The 18,154-nt window shown below is 41.1% G+C and overlaps 2 protein-coding genes across 2 annotated transcripts; one reads left to right on the forward strand and one right to left on the reverse strand.

Moving 5' to 3' along the window:
- Positions 1-249: 249 nt before the first annotated feature.
- Positions 250-3,159, reverse strand: LOC145968351 (uncharacterized). Its single transcript, XM_083093736.1, has 2 exons — positions 1,261-3,159; positions 250-1,056 (listed from the first exon to the last, which is right to left on the reverse strand). The coding sequence occupies exons 1-2, from the start codon at positions 3,157-3,159 to the stop codon at positions 250-252; spliced, it is 2,706 nt and encodes a 901-aa protein (XP_082949862.1).
- An 11,956-nt stretch (positions 3,160-15,115) lies between these two features.
- On the forward strand, positions 15,116-16,456 carry LOC145968352 (uncharacterized protein F54H12.2-like). The gene is made up of 2 exons (XM_083093737.1): positions 15,116-16,013; positions 16,194-16,456. Exons 1-2 carry the CDS (start codon positions 15,116-15,118, stop codon positions 16,454-16,456), a joined length of 1,161 nt encoding a protein of 386 aa, XP_082949863.1.
- Positions 16,457-18,154: the final 1,698 nt, after the last annotated feature.

The raw sequence follows: 18,154 nt of genomic DNA on the forward strand, positions 1-18,154 counted from the left end.
ACTCGAATTAAGATAAAAAATTTTTACATTTATTAATATTTTTCAAAACCAGCCATTTTTTAATAAAATTTTTGCTTATTATTAATATACAGAAATATATACAAAGAAGAATTATATTTATATTGTTATAAATTTTACATTTTTCTTATGCTACTTACAATATTTATAATTCTATTTTTTAAAATAAAATCGGAAAATGCGCGACTTTTATTTAAAAAAGAAAAAGTCACCCAAGAAATAAGAATATTGTTATACCGACACATATCCGTATGGTAGCGAATATCTGCTATTGATAAATCTACGCTTTACTAATACCGGCGCACATATTTTTGTTTCATTTCGCGTAACAATTTCATGAAACGCCGTACGTCGAATCGCATTAAAGCGTAGATTTATCGAAGTTTCGTTATTTTCTTCTTCTTCGTTTTCCTGTGTGTCTTTTTCTCTCGCTAATAGTAGCTTTTTTATAGCATTAAAATTAATTCGTCGCGAGTTCTCGTAATTGAGAGTAATACCCTTAACTTTACAAGTTTCGTGAGTATTACCCTCCGGTGTTCGCACGATGTAGGCGTAAAATTTCGGGCCCCCGGACACGAACGCCTCGATATAGCTACCGCGGCCGTAGCTTTCGAGTTCATCCGTCATGTCGCCTAGAAAATTTCCCGTAGGCGGCATGTATTCGTTCGAATCACCGGTGCTTATAAAAATACACGAATCCGTATCGTAATATAATACACGACGATCTAAACGTTCTAGGTACTCGTACAATTTTAAACGCGCTAGTGCAGTCGTATACGCTGCTATCACGACGTTTGTTATCGGCGAGGGAACGAGAGCCTCTTGTCGCAGTCGCCACGAAACATACATTACCTCGTCATTCACGGGTAATATGTCGGTTATCTCGTATTCGGCGCTCGTTAGTAATGTCGCGAAACGTTGTTGTGTTTTTACGATTTCGGTAGTCGGCAAATTGGATCGTTGGCCGAATTTTCCCCAGAATGAATTTAAGCATAGTTTCGCAACCGAGCGTAAACCAGGATTCCGCGCGATGTTTCGCTTATCAAGAACGATACCCTCAGTTTTTTCATATTCCCTCAAGTATCGCTCTTTTGCCTCATCGTCGTTTTCCCCTCATTCGCTCGGCCAACCACTGGCTTCCTGTTTAAGCTGTAAAAACGTATTAATATATTCGGCGAACAATCCACCTTGCCGCGACGCGCGATCGTATTGGCTAACTCTATATTGCCAAATTTCGCTTACCGACGTTACGAGATAACCTTTCTCGACGGCCTTGCGTAATTCGCAGGTTACCCAGGTACCTTCGAATTCACGCTCGCTATCATTATGAGTGCACGGTGTCTGAGAAAATGTTTCGCAGCAACTACGACATAACGCGAAGAGTAATTTTCCTCGTACGCGATGCGGAAGTACGGGGTGAAATAAATCACGAGGAGGGAGTACTCTACAGCGTATGAGGCCTTCGAGCGAGTCGAAACTATAATTCGGTGACCTTCCGACTAACGCGCTACATTCATCGCCGACGTAAATTTCCGGATGACCGATCGGAAAAGCGCCCGTCTTCAATACAAACGGGTATAATGAGCATACGTCGACGTAGCGTATTTTCTCCGTACCTGTGACTTCGTATTGAGTTGCGATATTTCCCGTACGCCCACCGAAAAACGCGTCGCGAGGATCGAGCGGTGGTGTTTCTACCATCGGATGGTTCGCGAGAAAATCATACATTACGCGATTGTCGCGCATTTCTTGGTCGAAGGCGCACTCCCACTTTTCCGACACTATGTATCCCCACTGACGAAGGCGCCATGAAACTGCGAGAGTTCGTTCATATCGCGAATTTAATGTATCTCCGCGATCCTCCCCCGACGAAAGCGCTTTATCGCGATTTACAGGGAAACAAGTTGGACATCCGTGCCAAAAGCAACCGTGAAATTGCAACACGTGACGCTGCGTCTTTCCCGCAACAGACGTTTCGAAATAACCATCGACGAGCGTACCCTCGATCGTGCGATATTCCCGCGCACGCCCCGCGTGATTTATACGGCGGTCGAGTTCGCGCTCCATCCATATCAGCCATTGTAAGGCTTTACGCGAATGATTGCTCGCGCATCTGTATCCCCCCGTAGGAATAATGCCTATCGTATCGGCTTGCAAAAAGTTTTTCCGGAAAACCGTCATGCAGGTCGAAGCAATAGTTGTACATTCCTCGAACGGGCATACATTTCCGCGATCTAGGAAAATTTTTCTAAACGCTACGCACGCTCGTCGAAGAATATCAACATCGTTACGACAATAGCGCACTATCTCGTGTTGGAAGTCGAACACGGTATTTTTTTCCCTCATTTCGGTATGCCATGTGAGAAAGCGTTCGCGCTCTTGCGATTTCATGTTATCCGGAGAATAATATTGTACATCGGGTAACGGTCCGACGTACATTTGATTTTCGATAGTATTAAATAAATGCGAAAAAATGCCCTTATCCTCAGTATCCTTTAGCCCGAAAGCCTTAGGTAATTCGGATAAGCGCATCGGCATATAATTAACGCTATCGATGAATTTTGTATGTCCCGCGGTTAAAAGAATAATTTTTGTGCCGTTTAAAATTACTTTCGGTTCAATATCCCTACAATTTTCCACGATATATTTCAAAATAAATTGCGCGTCGAACGCTTTCGCATTATGCGCTATACAAATTATGTGTTTAAAATATTTTACCGGACGCGTAACGAAATCTACAAACTGTTTAACCGGATCGCGTTGAAATACGAACTCTCGCACTCCGCACCAACGGCACCACACGGGCATGTTATTTTCCCCCACGCATGCTTCACAAATCTGTTGCGCGATGCATAGCGTCGGAATATGTTTTTTTATATTTCCCGTTCCTTCGACCGTCTCGTCCTGCCGCGTTTCGAAATCGTAAAATACGAAAGCCACACGTCCCTTTCCGCGTTCATATGCACGTTCGTTCTTTTCCGCGTTATCACATATGTTCCGTGCTTCTTCTTCTCTCGTGCTAGATATATCTACCTCATCCGGTACCATCGCTGATGAAGATGGCCCGGCAGAGGAAATATCGACACGTTGTCGAAGAGGTGCATATAACACATATGATTGCGCGGTTGTTGTGAACGGCATAATTTGCAATAAGAAACGCCGCATTCGTGTTTTAAATTCGATTTAACGTTACGCCCGCAACTATCGCAAAATCGCACGATGCTACAAACATTAGCGCGTGTTCTACCGTCGTACGATTTCTCGCTACGATGACGCTCGAAACACCTTGCACCGTAAAATAGCCGATTGCACGCGTCGCATTTTATTTCGGCGTAAGTGGAATCGCACGGTGGTGCGGATAAGCATCGCGGGCATTTATTTAAGCACCGGTGACTATTGGGTCTATCGTTTCGGAAGCCTACATTACACGCTACGCAATAATCGCGAGTACCAGCGGCGGCTTTTAAATTTAAAATAGGATTATAATGTCGCGAATCCTCGTAATACATGATATTTAATCGCCGCGAGGATTCGCGTCCGAGAGAAGCGAGTATTTCGGCACCGTCATACATCGGTTTTTCGCCGCGACCGAAAGTATTAAAATTATACACAATAATCGCGATATTGTCGGCGGCGAAATAACGCTGGAAACGTTCGATTTCACGAATTCCACAACCCTCTTCCGGTATTACGACACCGGCATTTCTCGTTAATTGCAATGCACATTCGCGTTGTAACGAAGAATGCTGATATCTTATCGCGTTCCATTTCTCATGCAGCTCACCCGTACGGATATTGCCGCGCTCGCTATAAGTTTGAGCTACTACGAGAGCTCGAGGGAAGCACAGGTTATCGGAATTATTAATTTCGACTATCGAACGTTTCGCGACATCCTCCCGTGTTAACGTGACGCGACCGCGACCCGAAGGCATCGAGACATTATAAACCCGTATGTTAAATTGGTCGGCGATATCGAGACCACCGGCGCTCTGTGCTAACGAACTCACAAGTCTCCAAATGTCCTCGTAACTCAAATCACGCGCCGGACGAAAAGATATACCCGCAGGACCATGCGATAAATTCGGCGAATCAAACGATAACACAGTTCCACAAAAAAAAATGAAAAAAATACCTCCGGGGTCTGAGTAGGTGTACTATATGTTTTTGGGGTCGCTGAATCCGAATCCGATGTCCATTTAACTCCATGTCATCAGGATTTTTCATAACCTCAAAAAAACTGCTCAATAACGGCATATCTCAATAACTCCTGCTCTATAACCCCATGAACACTTAAAACCATGAAAAATAAAACCCCAAACACCTCAATCCTTTAACATCTTCCCCCCACAACCCCACAACTTCATAACCTCATAACCCCATAACCCCATAGCCCAGAAAATTAGTGAAAACGACACTTGTGAGCGTCTCAGCCCTGACGCTCGGTGTCTGCAGGCCAAACGTGGTACCTGAGACTTGAAACTACATTTTTATCGATTCTACAACACCTCAACCCCATAACCCCATAATCTCACAACCAAAAGAATTAGTGAAAACGACACTTGTGAGCATCTCAGCCATGAAACTCGGTGTCTACGAGCCAGAAGTGATACTTGAGACTTGACACCACATTCTCATCGACTCCACAACACCTCAACCCCATGACCTCATGACCCCAAAACCCCATAACCCAAAAAATTGGTGATAACGACACTTGTGAGCATTACAGCCCTGACGCTCGGTGTCTGAGGGCCAGATGTGGTAATTTAGACTTCGAATGCGAATTCAAATCTTATATTCGTGGTGCCTACATTTTGCCGAACCCAGGAACAACGACGAGGACGTAGAAGGCTTTTGTTCCCTTCGGGGTGCTTCATTAGAGTGTGTCCCCTTGCCTCACACTTTTTGGGGTGCTTTATTACAGTGTGTCCCCTTGCCTCACACTTTGGAGATATTTCATTAGGAGTAATACCCTTCTTGCCTGGACTACGAAGCAGTACTATTTTTAAATGGACCCCAAATTGTGATCTTTTTACACCAAACCGACATTCTCACTGCGTTTGTTGGTTCCCGGTTTATGTGATGTATGAAAGAAATGATTGCAAATTTAAAGTTAACTTGAGCTGTATTCTCCTTAGATTTCGCAGTTATGGGGTTGTGGAATTATAGGATTAAGGAGTTGTGGGGTCGATGAGAATGTGATTTCAATCTCAAGTACTACATCTGGCCCGCAGACACCGAACGTCAAGGCTAAGATGCTCACAAGTGTCGTTATCACTAATTCTCTGGGTTATCGGGCTATGGGGTTATGGGGTTATGAGGTTATGAAGTTGTGGGGTTGTGGGGGGAAGATGTTAAAGGATTGAGGTGTTTGGGGTTTTATTTTTCATGGTTTTAAGTGTTCATGGGGTTATAGAGCAGGAGTTATTGAGATATGCCGTTATTGAGCAGTTTTTTTGAGGTTATGAAAAATCCTGATGACATGGAGTTAAATGGACATCGGATTCGGATTCAGCGACCCCAAAAACATATAGTACACCTACTCAGATCCCGGAGGTATTTTTTTCATTTTTTTTGTGGAACTGTGTAATCCTACGTAATCGCCCGGTTCACATGAATTTAACGCATACGCGTGAATTTCGCGATACGCGTTTTCTAACGAGTGATATATATCGTTGCCTTCAGTCAACGGACGTATCGCGAAACTCGCTTCTCTACCGATTACCCGGAATCTTCTAAATTGTCGCGCATTTTCCGATATTAAATTTACAAAATTAAAATTATTATTTCCGACCTGTTGGTGAAGTTGTTGCTGCTGCTGCTGATGTTGCTGTTGTTGTTGTTGCTGTTGTTGTTGTTGCTGTTGCTGCTGGTACTCATGCTCCTCCTCCTCGTCCTCTTCACCCTCCTCGGTCTCGGATGAAATATTTTCCGAGCGGGGTAACTCGGCTACCTCCCCCTCAGTCTCATCCTCTTCCGCTTCTTCTTCCTCATTGGTGTGGGAGAGCGCAGAATTTTGTTGGCCGTCAACACCACCTCCGTATTGTACTGTTAAAAAACCGTATAAATTATAAATACTATTTTTGTTATTTTTATTATTTTAATATTTTTATACTCGAATGTAATCCGTACTATAAATATTATAATACAACGAAATAATCTCACCTTTTTAGCAATATTTGTTGTTTTTTATTCCGCTACTAATATTCTGGGGAATAGCTAATCCCCCCAGCGACGAGTTTCTAAAGAAAAATTAAGAATTTGGATTAAATTCGAGCATAAAAATATATCGAGAAATAAATTATTAAAGTTACCTTCTCTGGAGGGAGCGTATATATTTTCCTCTTCTTCCTCTCTCACAGTCTCTTCTTCTTCTTCTTCTTCTTCTTCCAGCACTATCACTTCTTCCTCTTCCTGCACTTCTTCTTCTTCCCCACTTTCTTCTGGCTCTTCTTCGTTAATCTCCACTCTCCCGCGCTCCTCCATCTCTCGCGGAAATTCTAATAATATTTCAAGATTCGAATATTTAATATTATAGAAACAAAATTTAAAACAGTTCTAAAATTATTTTTATATTTGAATTTTCGTTTTAGCCTATTTTTTACATAATCATCATCTTTACCCGGCGAGAACACTTCGCTATCAGGGCTACTGATTGCATATGTGATGTCGTCAGCGTTCATGTTTTCCTCGTCGTCGTCGTCGTCGTCAAGAACGACAACGGGAATCGCCGGATTTTCCTCGAGTAATCGCGGTCTTCCTGAAATGTAGAATATTTTTTATTAGTATTGATTATTTTTATTACTACCGAACATTCTATCCGAGAAAAATTAGCACTCGTTTTCATTACGTGCAAAACTTACGCGAAGGACCTGCCTCGGGTTCTTTCTCTGCGCGGCGTCTACGTGAAGGTCGCACTATCGCTGTTCTCGCGAGATTATTGTTTCCTGTGATTAATTAGTAATTAAATATTTAACTTTATAATCGCGATTTTTCGTATTTTTTCTTTGAAAGCAAAAATAAATAAAATAAGTAAAATAATTACCCGTCGACTGGATCCTACTGTAGTTTTGAAGTAGGTAGGTTATATGTCTACCTACATCTTCCTCTTCTTCATATTTTTTATCTTCGCTCAAGGCTCTTCGTGCACTAATTATTTCGCCGGCAATATTTAGTAATTTCGCGTCGCCGCCGAAATGCCCCAATTTATATAAAATTGCAAGCAATGTATCGGAGCAGGCACACGCGAAATTCGAAAATACGCTGTAATTATGTTCACTTGTTTCCGTTAATTTGGAAATGTAGCTCGCGGAATTTATCTTTGGAGATAAACTCGCAGCCAACTTTGCACAACTCGATATCAAATTTTTATTACACGCCATTTTTTTTCTTAAAGGAATAACACGCGAGTGAAAATCGTACAAGTTTCCTCGGGCAAAGAAAATCTCGAAAATGCTTATATTCGGTTAAGCGTTGTCCATTTTATATATTTTCCTCCCCACTCAAAAAGGAAAATCAAACAAACCTTTATCAGCGCACGGAGAAGTCCATAAAAAATGTAGAAGTTTGAAATTTCTTGTAGTCGTATATACCGTATTGTAATTATATTTTTCACCGTAGCGCGAATAATCTATTTCATTTCTTATTTTGTTTTTCGAGAAAGCAACTGACGCTAAACATTTTGCTAATTACCTTAATTAAGTAATGGTTTACGCATATGATTTCTTAAAAACTAGGCGTAATAAAAAAAATTTGTAATTATTTTATTTGTCAAAGATTTTTATTTTGCGCCGACCATAGCTATTGCTCGAATATAATAAATTTTTAAAATTATTTGTTTCTTTATAAGAAAAAATACACGTTTAATGCTAATAATAATAATAATACACGACGTGTTGCTGCGTGTTTGCAGTAAAGGACAGAAGGAGATATCGGGAAATATGTTGAAAACGTAGTAAAAAGTACTCTGTGAATTTTTTTTTTAAGAAAAACTTGTTATGTTATTTATTATATTTTATCGATGTACATTTATTTATTGGTTTTCATAAAATTTTCGTTTTTGTAAAATCGCACGAGAAATTTCATTAAATTTAAGCGAAAGTATCTCTACAAATATAATGCTGAAATATACATCTAAAAATGTTAAATTATTAATTTGAGTTCGAACACTTTGTTCGATTTGTTCATAATTTCCTTTAATTGTGAGTTTTATAATTTCGCAATCTATGTACGATGAGGGAAGTTTTAATTCTATTTCGTTTATTATATAGTTAGCACATGTATTGACAGTATCAACGATATTAATTAATTGCGACAAATGCGTATCTATGCATTTTATAATATTTTCCAAGCCGAGGAAAGTAACTTTCTGCATCACGATAGCGGTGTTATAAGTTTTTCGTTTCTTCGACGGAGGTTGTTCTTCCTTCTCGACATTACTCGCGGAATATTCGTTGGTTTCCTTGTATGCCACTAGAATAGCCCTCGAGCCATAAGCGCTGGTAAAGTTGATGGTGATATTGTTAATAATAATCGGATTTATTCCTCCCGTTCTTTTTTGATCGTCGTTCAAATACTGTCTCATATGTTCCATGCAGGATTGAAATTGCTGCCACGTGTCGGAGTCGAGACAAATCCCATCGGCATTATTGCTCGTTAATTTAACAATTGGAACAAAACAGTCTTCCTTCGTCGATTGCAATCCCACTTGTATCTTCTTAGTGAAGGATGAATTAAGTCCGTATGTTGTTGATAGCAACAAATGTCGGTTTCTTCCACCGTTGCCGATTTTATTGTCTCCATTTCCCGGCTCCTTAATATCGCAAACATGCGAGGATTTCACAAAACTGGCTATTTCGGTCGTTCCAGCCATTACTATTAACCACTCGAAACAAACTCGAAAAATGTACTGTGCAAAAAATAATCACAACAACAACGTTAGCGTATTTGCGTAGAATTTTTCTTCTTCGCTCGAGACTTAACTTCTGTTAACGACGAAATTCGAATGAATACACGGTTTGTCCTCGCGCTTATATTACTGCTTCTCCCACCTAAAAAAAAATCTAAGCAAAAAGAGTGGGGGGAAATAATATGGGCAGAAGTGAGCATAAATGCGTATTCAAACAAAATATTTTACAATAATCAAAGAAAAATACCGAGAAACTTCTATAAACGTTTCTAGAAACTTCTAAAAATTTTCTCTAAGCTATATCTCGAGTGATTCACCACGGGAAAAATATTTAGGGGATGTTTTATTAAGGAAGATTCGAATGATAAATTTATAGATATTACGGGCGGGGGTATATCTGAATGTTTAATTTAAAAAAAAATGTGAAATCTTATCAGATTTCTTAGTCGATACGGTATATATGCTGTTTCAGCATGAGAAAAAAATAGGTTGAGGATTTAGGATGAGGGTTTCGCTAGGGTAGATTCAAGGTGAGAAAGATTTTCCATATCTTCCTAAATTATTTGGAAACAGAATTGTTTTCTTAATCACTATTGCAAATATAGCGGGGTTATTTTAAAATGAAAACCATTGACGGTTATCTTAAGATGAGATTATTTTATTGAATGTCTCTAGTTTTTTAACGTGTGTTTAGGGTTTTAAGAATCTCTAGATATTATTATTATATCACGGGGGGATAGTGTTTGTCTGAGTCAGCTATCGGTTGATTCATAAAATACGAGTATGTACAGGTATTTTGTAATTTAGGCGATACATCGATTTAAAATATATTTTCCAGAATTTAAGCATTTTATTTTTACTATAAGCGTATATGGAGAATCAATTATAAGCTCATTAGCGTTGGTGCTCGCGAAAGTCGCCGATGCGAGCCTACCCTCGCGCGAATACGCTTACTCGCGGTCGCGCGTCGTGTATCATCTAATCAGCGGTGCTTTCCGCTCGCACGCGTAACAGAGAACGCTAGCGCGAGCACGTGGCCGGCGCGGATGGGGCCCCACGCGAATAAGCTTATTTTCTTCTTACATTCCTGTATAATATTCGAGGAGCATGCGCATTTTTTTCTTTCTTAGATTATTGTTGTTAAATATCGTCGTTTACTTTTTTATTTATGAGATTGTTCCTAAACGCGAAATCGATTATTTTGTGTAATGGACGTGCGCTGGAAACATCCTTGGACGTCGATCGTCTGCGGTCCTACGGGATGCGGGAAAACAATTTTCGTGAAAACATTTCTTCGACATTTATCCCGCATGTCCGATGTCCGATTCGAGAGAGTTTTATTTTATTACGCCGAGTGGCAAGATGCGTATCAGTGCTTACATTGCGACACGGGAGAGAGAGAAGAAGAGAAAAGCGAGAGCAAATATAGCGATAATGCTTTAATAAAATCGAGGAAAAATATAATCGAATTTCGCGAAGGGTTACCGCGTCCGGAGGATTATTCTAACGATGCGCTTTCTCCGAAATTGGTGATAATCGACGATCTTATGAGGGAATCGTCTTCGTGCGACGCTATCGTGGATCTATTTACGAAAGGAAGTCATCATAAGAATCTCAGCGTTATACTCATTTCGCAAAATCTTTTCCATCAGGGACGTGGACAGCGCGACATATCTCTCAACGCGAATTATATAGTAGTTTTCAAAAATCCGCGCGATCGTGCGCAAATTCGTCATTTAGCGCGTCAGGTATATCCCGACGATCCAAAATTTATGGAAGAAGCGTACTACGACGCTACCTCGAAGCCGAATGGATATTTATTGCTCGATTTGAAACAATCGACTCCAGACGAATACCGATTTCGCACGTGTATCTTTCCGGAGGATACTCTACATTACGTCTACATACCACGTAAATCTGTCATTAGAGCCGGAAGCGTATAAAAGAAAGGTATTCGCAGCCGCGAGTTGTAGTTGTGCGATTACGACGCAATGGTGAAAAAAGCAGACCCTAACAAAACATCATCGACAGCGACATCGAGGATAAATTTATCGAATAGCGCAATAAAGACTGCAAAACGTTGCATCGGAGAGAGGAACCTGTGTCTCTTAAAAACTCTATGCTATTTGAAAAAAAATCAAAGAGCGGCGTTCTTACGCGATGCCGACAATAAATTTGTAAAGTGTATTCAGGAGTGTATTTTCAATACGCTCGAAGGTAACGTACCGCTCGAATCTAGCGAAAAAAAGCGCTTGTCCAAGCATAAAACGACTTTACGGCGCATCGCGGCAAAGCGGGGTAATTTGAAGACTAAAAGAAAACTATTGGTACAACGCGGAGGATTTTTACTCTATATTATCGGTCCTATACTCGGAGCTTTATTATCACGGATTATCGGCGAGTGAAAAGAAATACAATTCTTTATATTCTTTGTGAGGAAAAATAATAATATTTGGAAAAGTATTAAAAATGGAAAAGGCTAAAAAAATGGTTTTAATTTCTACGGAAAATCTCGAAAAAATGCAACGAATGCAGCAGCAGCAGCAGCAAAATCAACAGTCGGAAAATGTTAATAATACGGAAAATGATAATAATAAATCTGTACGGACACCGGGAACCCCTTTATCGCGACTCGATGCGGAGATGTGTCGTATTCTCAATCTCTCGACTCCCGCCGACGAGGGTGAAAGATGGAAAATGTATAAAGAAGTACTTCAACGTTATCTTTACTTTGTTCGGGATGCAAAAAAGCGTTTTCGCAAAGATTCGCGTGGGGCTTTAAACGGCGACGCCGATGATAAAACTGAGCAAGACGAGGACATGTACTTGGAAGATGACGATACCGAAGAATTTACGCGTACTTTAATTAGTAGCGTTGAAGATGGAGGAGGAGGTGACGCTAATAGTTTCGGAAAAAAACGCGATCAATCGGCGGAAATGATTAAAAATATAATCGAAAGTGTGCCGAAAACTTATCGCTACAAAGCTCACACGCTATTGAAATATTTACTCGATGCTCCGTCGTCAAAGATCGGTTGGGATAGACAAGGACTCGTGACTATAAACGGTGCGGTTGTAACGGGTTCGAATATTAGCGATCTCATAAATGACGCGATACGCGAGAGAAAAACAGTAAAAGCAATCGGAAGAGTTCAGTTTGCGCGATTACTGCAGGACATAAACACACCTTCCAGTCTCATAGGAAATCGTAGTTTTTTACACGTAGGCAAAATAGCTCGTCGTATTAAAAGCAGCGAATTAGCAGCTGTTACTTCCACTCCGAAAACTCGTCGTTCACGCAGCAGGTTAAACGAGACAGTTGTATCCGAAGGAGATACGGTATTTATATCTGCCGATGAGGATGAGGATGAGGCCGATAAAACATTAGCAAGTAAGGACGAGAATTCCCCGACGAAGAAAGCAAGAGGTTTATTCGGTTGGAGCAAATTCTAATAAAATGGAACTCGAAAAATTATATTACGATCCTTCGCACTACGCGGGTTATTCAGCGACGGTCAATTTATCACGAGCGGCTAAGCCGAATTTCTCGCGTAAGGAGGTTGTCGACTGGCTTAAATCGCAAGACGCGTACACGCTGCATCGTCCAGTACGACGAAAATTTCCGCGTTTACATTATAACGTGACAAATATCGATGATTTATGGGAGGCTGATTTAATCGATCTTCGTAATCTTAAGAGTTATAACGACGGATATTCCTATCTACTGGTGGTTATCGATGTACTTAGCAAATTTGCTTGGGTAGAACCTTTGCGCGATAAAACTTCGGCGTGCGTGATAAAGGCCTTTCAAAACATATTCTCGAGAAACAAAAAACGTTTACCCGTTTACCTACAAACCGACAAAGGTAAAGAATTTATCGCGAGCGCTGTACAAAAATTCTTAAAAGAAAAAAACATCCGATTTCGTGTAGCGCGAAATCCCGATATCAAAGCAGCTATAGTCGAACGTTTCAATAAAACACTTAAGGAGAGGATGTGGCGCTATTTTACACATAAAAATACTCGCCGTTATATCGATATTTTGCAGGATATTGTTCACGCTTACAATCATACTCGTCATTCTAGCATTAAAATGCAACCAGCGATCGTTACGTTGGAAAATGCGCGTATCGCGCGAGAAAATATGAATCGACGTTGGAATATCAATGCCGAAGATGCTGAAGGAAGAAAAAATCGCGGGCGCAAACAAAAGTGTAAATACAGAGCGGGCGAGCTCGTACGCATTAGTAGAGCAAAAGCAGCGTTTGAGAAAGGATACGAGGCGGGATGGAGTGAAGAAATATTTCGAATTCATCGCGTTCTCGAATGGAGAAGACCTCCTGTATACAAACTAAGCGATTTACAGGGCGAGGTTATAGACGGGATTTTTTACGAGCAGGAATTAACGCATGTTATTAAAGACTTACGAGAGGGAGAATTTATCGTAGACCACGTGATAAAAACCAAGGGACGGGGCGACAATAAACAATTACTAGTTAGTTGGCGAGGATATCCTTCTAAATTCGATTCTTGGATATCAGCCTCGAGTTTAATATCAAAATGAGAGGGGAAGAATTTCACATAATCCTCCCGAGTAATAGTAGTGCCGAGTAGAGAGCATGCGCTACTTTCCGGAAAATAAAACAACGTGTTTCACCACCGAATTACCTCAGCGTATAGACTTAAGCGGTCGTTGGGAAGTAGCGCTCACGGAGATCCAGTTTCCGTGTAGCTTTTACATATACGCCCTGGAGAAGGAACAATAAAATTTATCGATATTAATAAGAGCATCGATGCGTTTTCTCATGTGGATGTCGAAGTATCACCAGGCGTTTATTCGAGCGTACGCGATATTATAGAGACAATGAATGACGCGTGCAAACCCGTAAAAGCCCATGTCGTTTGGGAATTAAAAGCTGGTGGTAAAGTTGTTATGAGACTTTCCTGCAAAGAGAGGAAATGCGATATGGAACATCATGTGCATTTTTCCGACAAGCTTTGTCGTATGCTCGGTTTTGATTCACGCTGTGGAAGTTCGAACGATCTACTACCGATCTACTACAATCCTGACATTCCTCCTTCTTCGAGCATTGCTTTTCCAAAATTTCCTTTTGTACTCACGGGTGACGACTATATAATAGCCGACATACCAGCTAGTTTGTTGCGAGGTATTCCAGACAAACTTTTCGTCTACTGCGACATTTGCGAACCTTATATTACGGGCGATGTACAATCGCCTCTTCTTCGAATAGTCGCGCACGATGCACGAAACGATTATCCGTTTGCATCCACTCAGATAAAGCATTTTTCGCCCGCGCAATACATCGCGCTGCGGCGAACGAGTTTCCGTACGATCGAAATAGATATAAGAGATCAGCTGGGGAAGAGCATACCATTCGAATTCGGAACGCTGACGGTAACTTTGCATTTTAGGTGTATCGATTAGATATTATAAAATACACGGAATCCGCGAAAGAGAAAAACGCATTTGACCGTTCATTATTATTATTATTATTAATGGACTATTACTCGGTATATCGCGACGAATTACAGAACGGAGGCGGACGCGGCGGCGGAATCCCGCGAGTTTTCGTCGGATCGCCCTATCAGCGCGGTCACGGAATCGGCAGTTTTCTCGGGGGATTATTCAGACGCGTACTACCATATTTAGGTAAAGCCGCGCGAGCTGTGGGAAAAGAAGCTTTACGGGCTGGCGTTAATGTAATCGAAGACGTCGAAAACAATACGCCATTTAAGGTAGCGGCCAAACACCGTTTTGAAGAATCGCGAGACAAACTCAAGAGAAAAGCCAAAGAAAAAATAAGTAGTCTAATGAAGGGTTCGGGATATAAGTCTGATGCGAAAATGCATGTAGCTCAGTTCCCTTTTGTCGGGCTTGATAATCACATCGCACGATCCGCAATAACATCGGCTCGCAAGCGACGACGGACGAGTAAGAAAATCAAAGCGGTTGGGAAAAAAAGAACGAGTATAAAAGCGCAGAGAAATAAAAAGAAGAAGAAAAGTCGTACGGTTGTGAAAAAAAGACTTAAGACGTCTGCGAAACGACGTAAAATCGGTAAAAAACGTACCGTATCCGATATATTTTCTTAAGCGGTTATATTCGGAGCATTCTAATTTAACGACGGTGGCGAGCGACGGACGACAGCGAGCAATTTGCGATAAAAAAATATGTCTTTTCTTCACACGCATTCGAGCGAGTGTTTAAAGAGCGAACTAGATCTCTTCTCTCTACCACCTACGCAAACTAGCATCGAAAATTCGCAATGGATTCATTACAAACCCGTGACCTCTCTCTCGGACGACTCGCCAATAGAATTCGTCATCCCCGGACACGGAGAAGAATATTTAGATCTCACGCACACCATGCTGAGTCTTCGTCTACGTGTAGAAACAAACGCCGATTCCGCGAGACAGGCTTCAGGAACAAGCGCCGAAAGAATAGCCGTAGGCCCTGTAAATCATTTGCTTCATTCTATCTTCAATCAAATCGACGTGTATTTCAATCAAAAGCTCGTGTCGCCTCCAAACAACGCTTACGCGTACCGAGCGTACATAAAGGCGTTGTTAAATTATTCTTCACCCGCAAAAACTTCCCATCTAACTTCCTGTCTATGGGACATGGATGCACCCGGACACATGGACGATCTGTTGGAAACAAATCCCGGCAATCCCGCTCTCGCGAGACGCGCTCGTTACATTTCCGGAGGAAAGGCGTTAGATCTCGTAGGACATCTCCATTGCGACGTTTTCAATCAAGACAAATTTTTAATTAACGGTGTAGAAGTACGGTTGAGATTCGTTCGTTCGAAAGATTCGTTCTGTCTCATGGAAAGTAGCGGAACATCGAAAATTCACATTCTCGACGCTACCTTGCTCGTTAGAAGGGCGAAAATAAGCTCGGGTTTGTTACTCGCGCATGCTAGAATGATGAGTAAAGTTACAGCCAAGTATCCGCTCACGAGAGTCGAGGTTAAAACATTCACGATTCATAGCGGCGTTATGGGTGAATCGTTAGATAATGTAATACTCGGTCAATTACCGAAGCGAGTAATAGTCGGTTTCGTTAGTAATAAAGCGTTTAACGGTGACAGAAAATTAAATCCGTTTAATTTCAAGAACTACGGAATAAATTTCTTCTCGCTGTACGTCGATGGCACGCAAATCCCCAGTAGGCCTTTGCAACCAGCTTTCTCCGAGGAGGAACCGCTTTACATCGAAGCTTATCAAACGCTTTTCTCGGGAACAGGTATTCATTTTTTGAACGAGGGAAATTCTATAAGCAGAGACGACTATTTCAAAGGATATACTTTATTCGCTTTTGATCTTACTCCCGATCTATCCGCTAATTGCGCTGGACATTGGAATCTCGTCAAACATGGTAGTTTACGATTAGAAGTGCGATTCGTAAGAGCACTTTCCGAGACGATTAATTGTATTATCTATGCCGAATTCGATAATGTCATAGAAATCGACTCGTCTCGTCAGGTCATCGTCGATTTTTCGGGGTAAATTTTTTATAGACGCTTAAAATTGTTCCCCCTCTACTTCGCTCAAAACTCCGACATCAGTGCGCAACGTTTCGAAAAATATTCAGTTTCGTTGGAGACACGCTCGGCGTCGTTGTTTTACATAGAGCCTCGCGTCGAATCACATAAGTTTTTTTCGTAAGATGGATATAGTCGTCGATATTCAGGGTTTCCGCGATGCGAAGAAAAAGTTTATCCCTAAGGAGGTTGCTGTTGTAGCGATTGACGCTCCAATCGTCGATCATTGGATTATGATACCGACGCATTCGTTTGCCGAATTACCTGAAAAAATAAGACAAGAAAACAACTGGCTCACGAGAAATCATCACGGCATTGAATGGTTCGATGGCGAAACTAATCCGAAATATTTTACATCGCAACTGCGGCAAATTACAAGATGCGTGCGTCACATTTATGTTAGAGGAAACGAGAAAGCGAGTTATTTGAGGAATCTACTTTCTAGAAATATATATAATTTGGAAGGCATCTCACCGGCATTCAAAAATCTGACGGTAGAAGAAGAGTGCGGACATCACGGATTTCGAAAATTCGGAATCTTTCATTGTGCATTACGCAACGCTTACAAATTAAAAAGCTGGATTGTTGCGCAAAATAATTTCAGCAGCGACGGAGACAGCATTACTCAAACGACTTGCAGTTCTCCCGATATTTTGATAGTAAGCGACGACGACGACGACGATGAAAATGAAAATATTAAAGCACAATCAAATAATAAAATAGAGAAGAAAAATCTGCAAAAAATCGAACGTGCGGCTATTAACCGCCCCGCGCAAACAGAAAATCCGTTAGCTGTACAACCCGAAAACAAGCCACCAAAAGAAATTATTCAAATAATACCGCTTGTTCGCTCGTCTTCGCTGCAAACAAATGGACTCTCGCGAAATTCTGCAAGCATTGCGTCAGCTAGATGTCAAACATGTGGGAGTCTATCCTGCCGACAGATTGCCGATGGCGTGGACGAGGTCGACGGCCATCGTCGCTAATACGGACAATCATAATCGCCCTGGAGAACACTGGATCGCTTTCTTCCTCGACGAAGACGGTACAGGGACATACTTCGATAGCTACGGAATACCGCCCTTGTATCCGGGTTTTTTCCTACGTCTCCGGCGAAATTCCAATATTTATCGATGGAATACCGAACAACTACAAGGGCTTTTCTCTCAAACCTGCGGACTCTACAGTTGTGTATTTTTATATTATATGTGCAGCGGTTACGATCTCGATGGATTTCTTAGTCTTTTTTCCGAAAATTGCAAATATAACGATCATTTAATCGTAGAATTATTTCATAAAATTTTTCTTCGCGAAAAAAAACATGAAAAATATAATGTTAATTAATAGCGTGTTTAATTGTAAGAAGATATAAAAAAAATTTTTGCGAAGTACTACGAATTGTATGCGGGTATATTAATAAATGTGAAAATTTTTTATCTTAATTCGTGTTTAATACTTTTAACTTTTCCCTTCTTCCTTTATAACACCCCCGTCTCGCGTTCAATCATCCGCATGTTCATCTTTTTACCTCTGTAGTGCAATGTAGTCTAATTATAATAATTATAATAATTATTGTCTCCTACTGAGATGCTTTGTCTCTTTTTCCGATAAAGTGCGTCATGAACCGTTCGAGCGGAGGGGGCTTGTTTCGATATTCCATAGC

This window comes from Camponotus vicinus, unplaced genomic scaffold, assembly GCF_025532165.1.
Source record: "Camponotus vicinus isolate PSW18456_S1 unplaced genomic scaffold, iyCamVici1.0 SCAF_3, whole genome shotgun sequence".
Lineage (NCBI taxonomy): Eukaryota > Metazoa > Arthropoda > Insecta > Hymenoptera > Formicidae > Camponotus > Camponotus vicinus.

Excerpts from the sequence above, each read along its gene's own strand:
- LOC145968351 (XM_083093736.1), bottom strand. The coding sequence starts at position 3,159 with ATGCCGTTCACAACAACCGCGCAATCATATGTGTTATATGCACCTCTT. Across the intron at positions 1,057-1,260 it reads AAGGTTATCTCGTAACGTCG|CGAAACATCGCGCGGAATCC; the intron begins GTAAGCGAAATT and ends GTTCTTGATAAG.
- LOC145968352 (XM_083093737.1), top strand. The coding sequence starts at position 15,116 with ATGTCTTTTCTTCACACGCATTCGAGCGAGTGTTTAAAGAGCGAACTA. Across the intron at positions 16,014-16,193 it reads AGTAATAGTCGGTTTCGTTA|GTATTCATTTTTTGAACGAG; the intron begins GTAATAAAGCGT and ends TCTCGGGAACAG.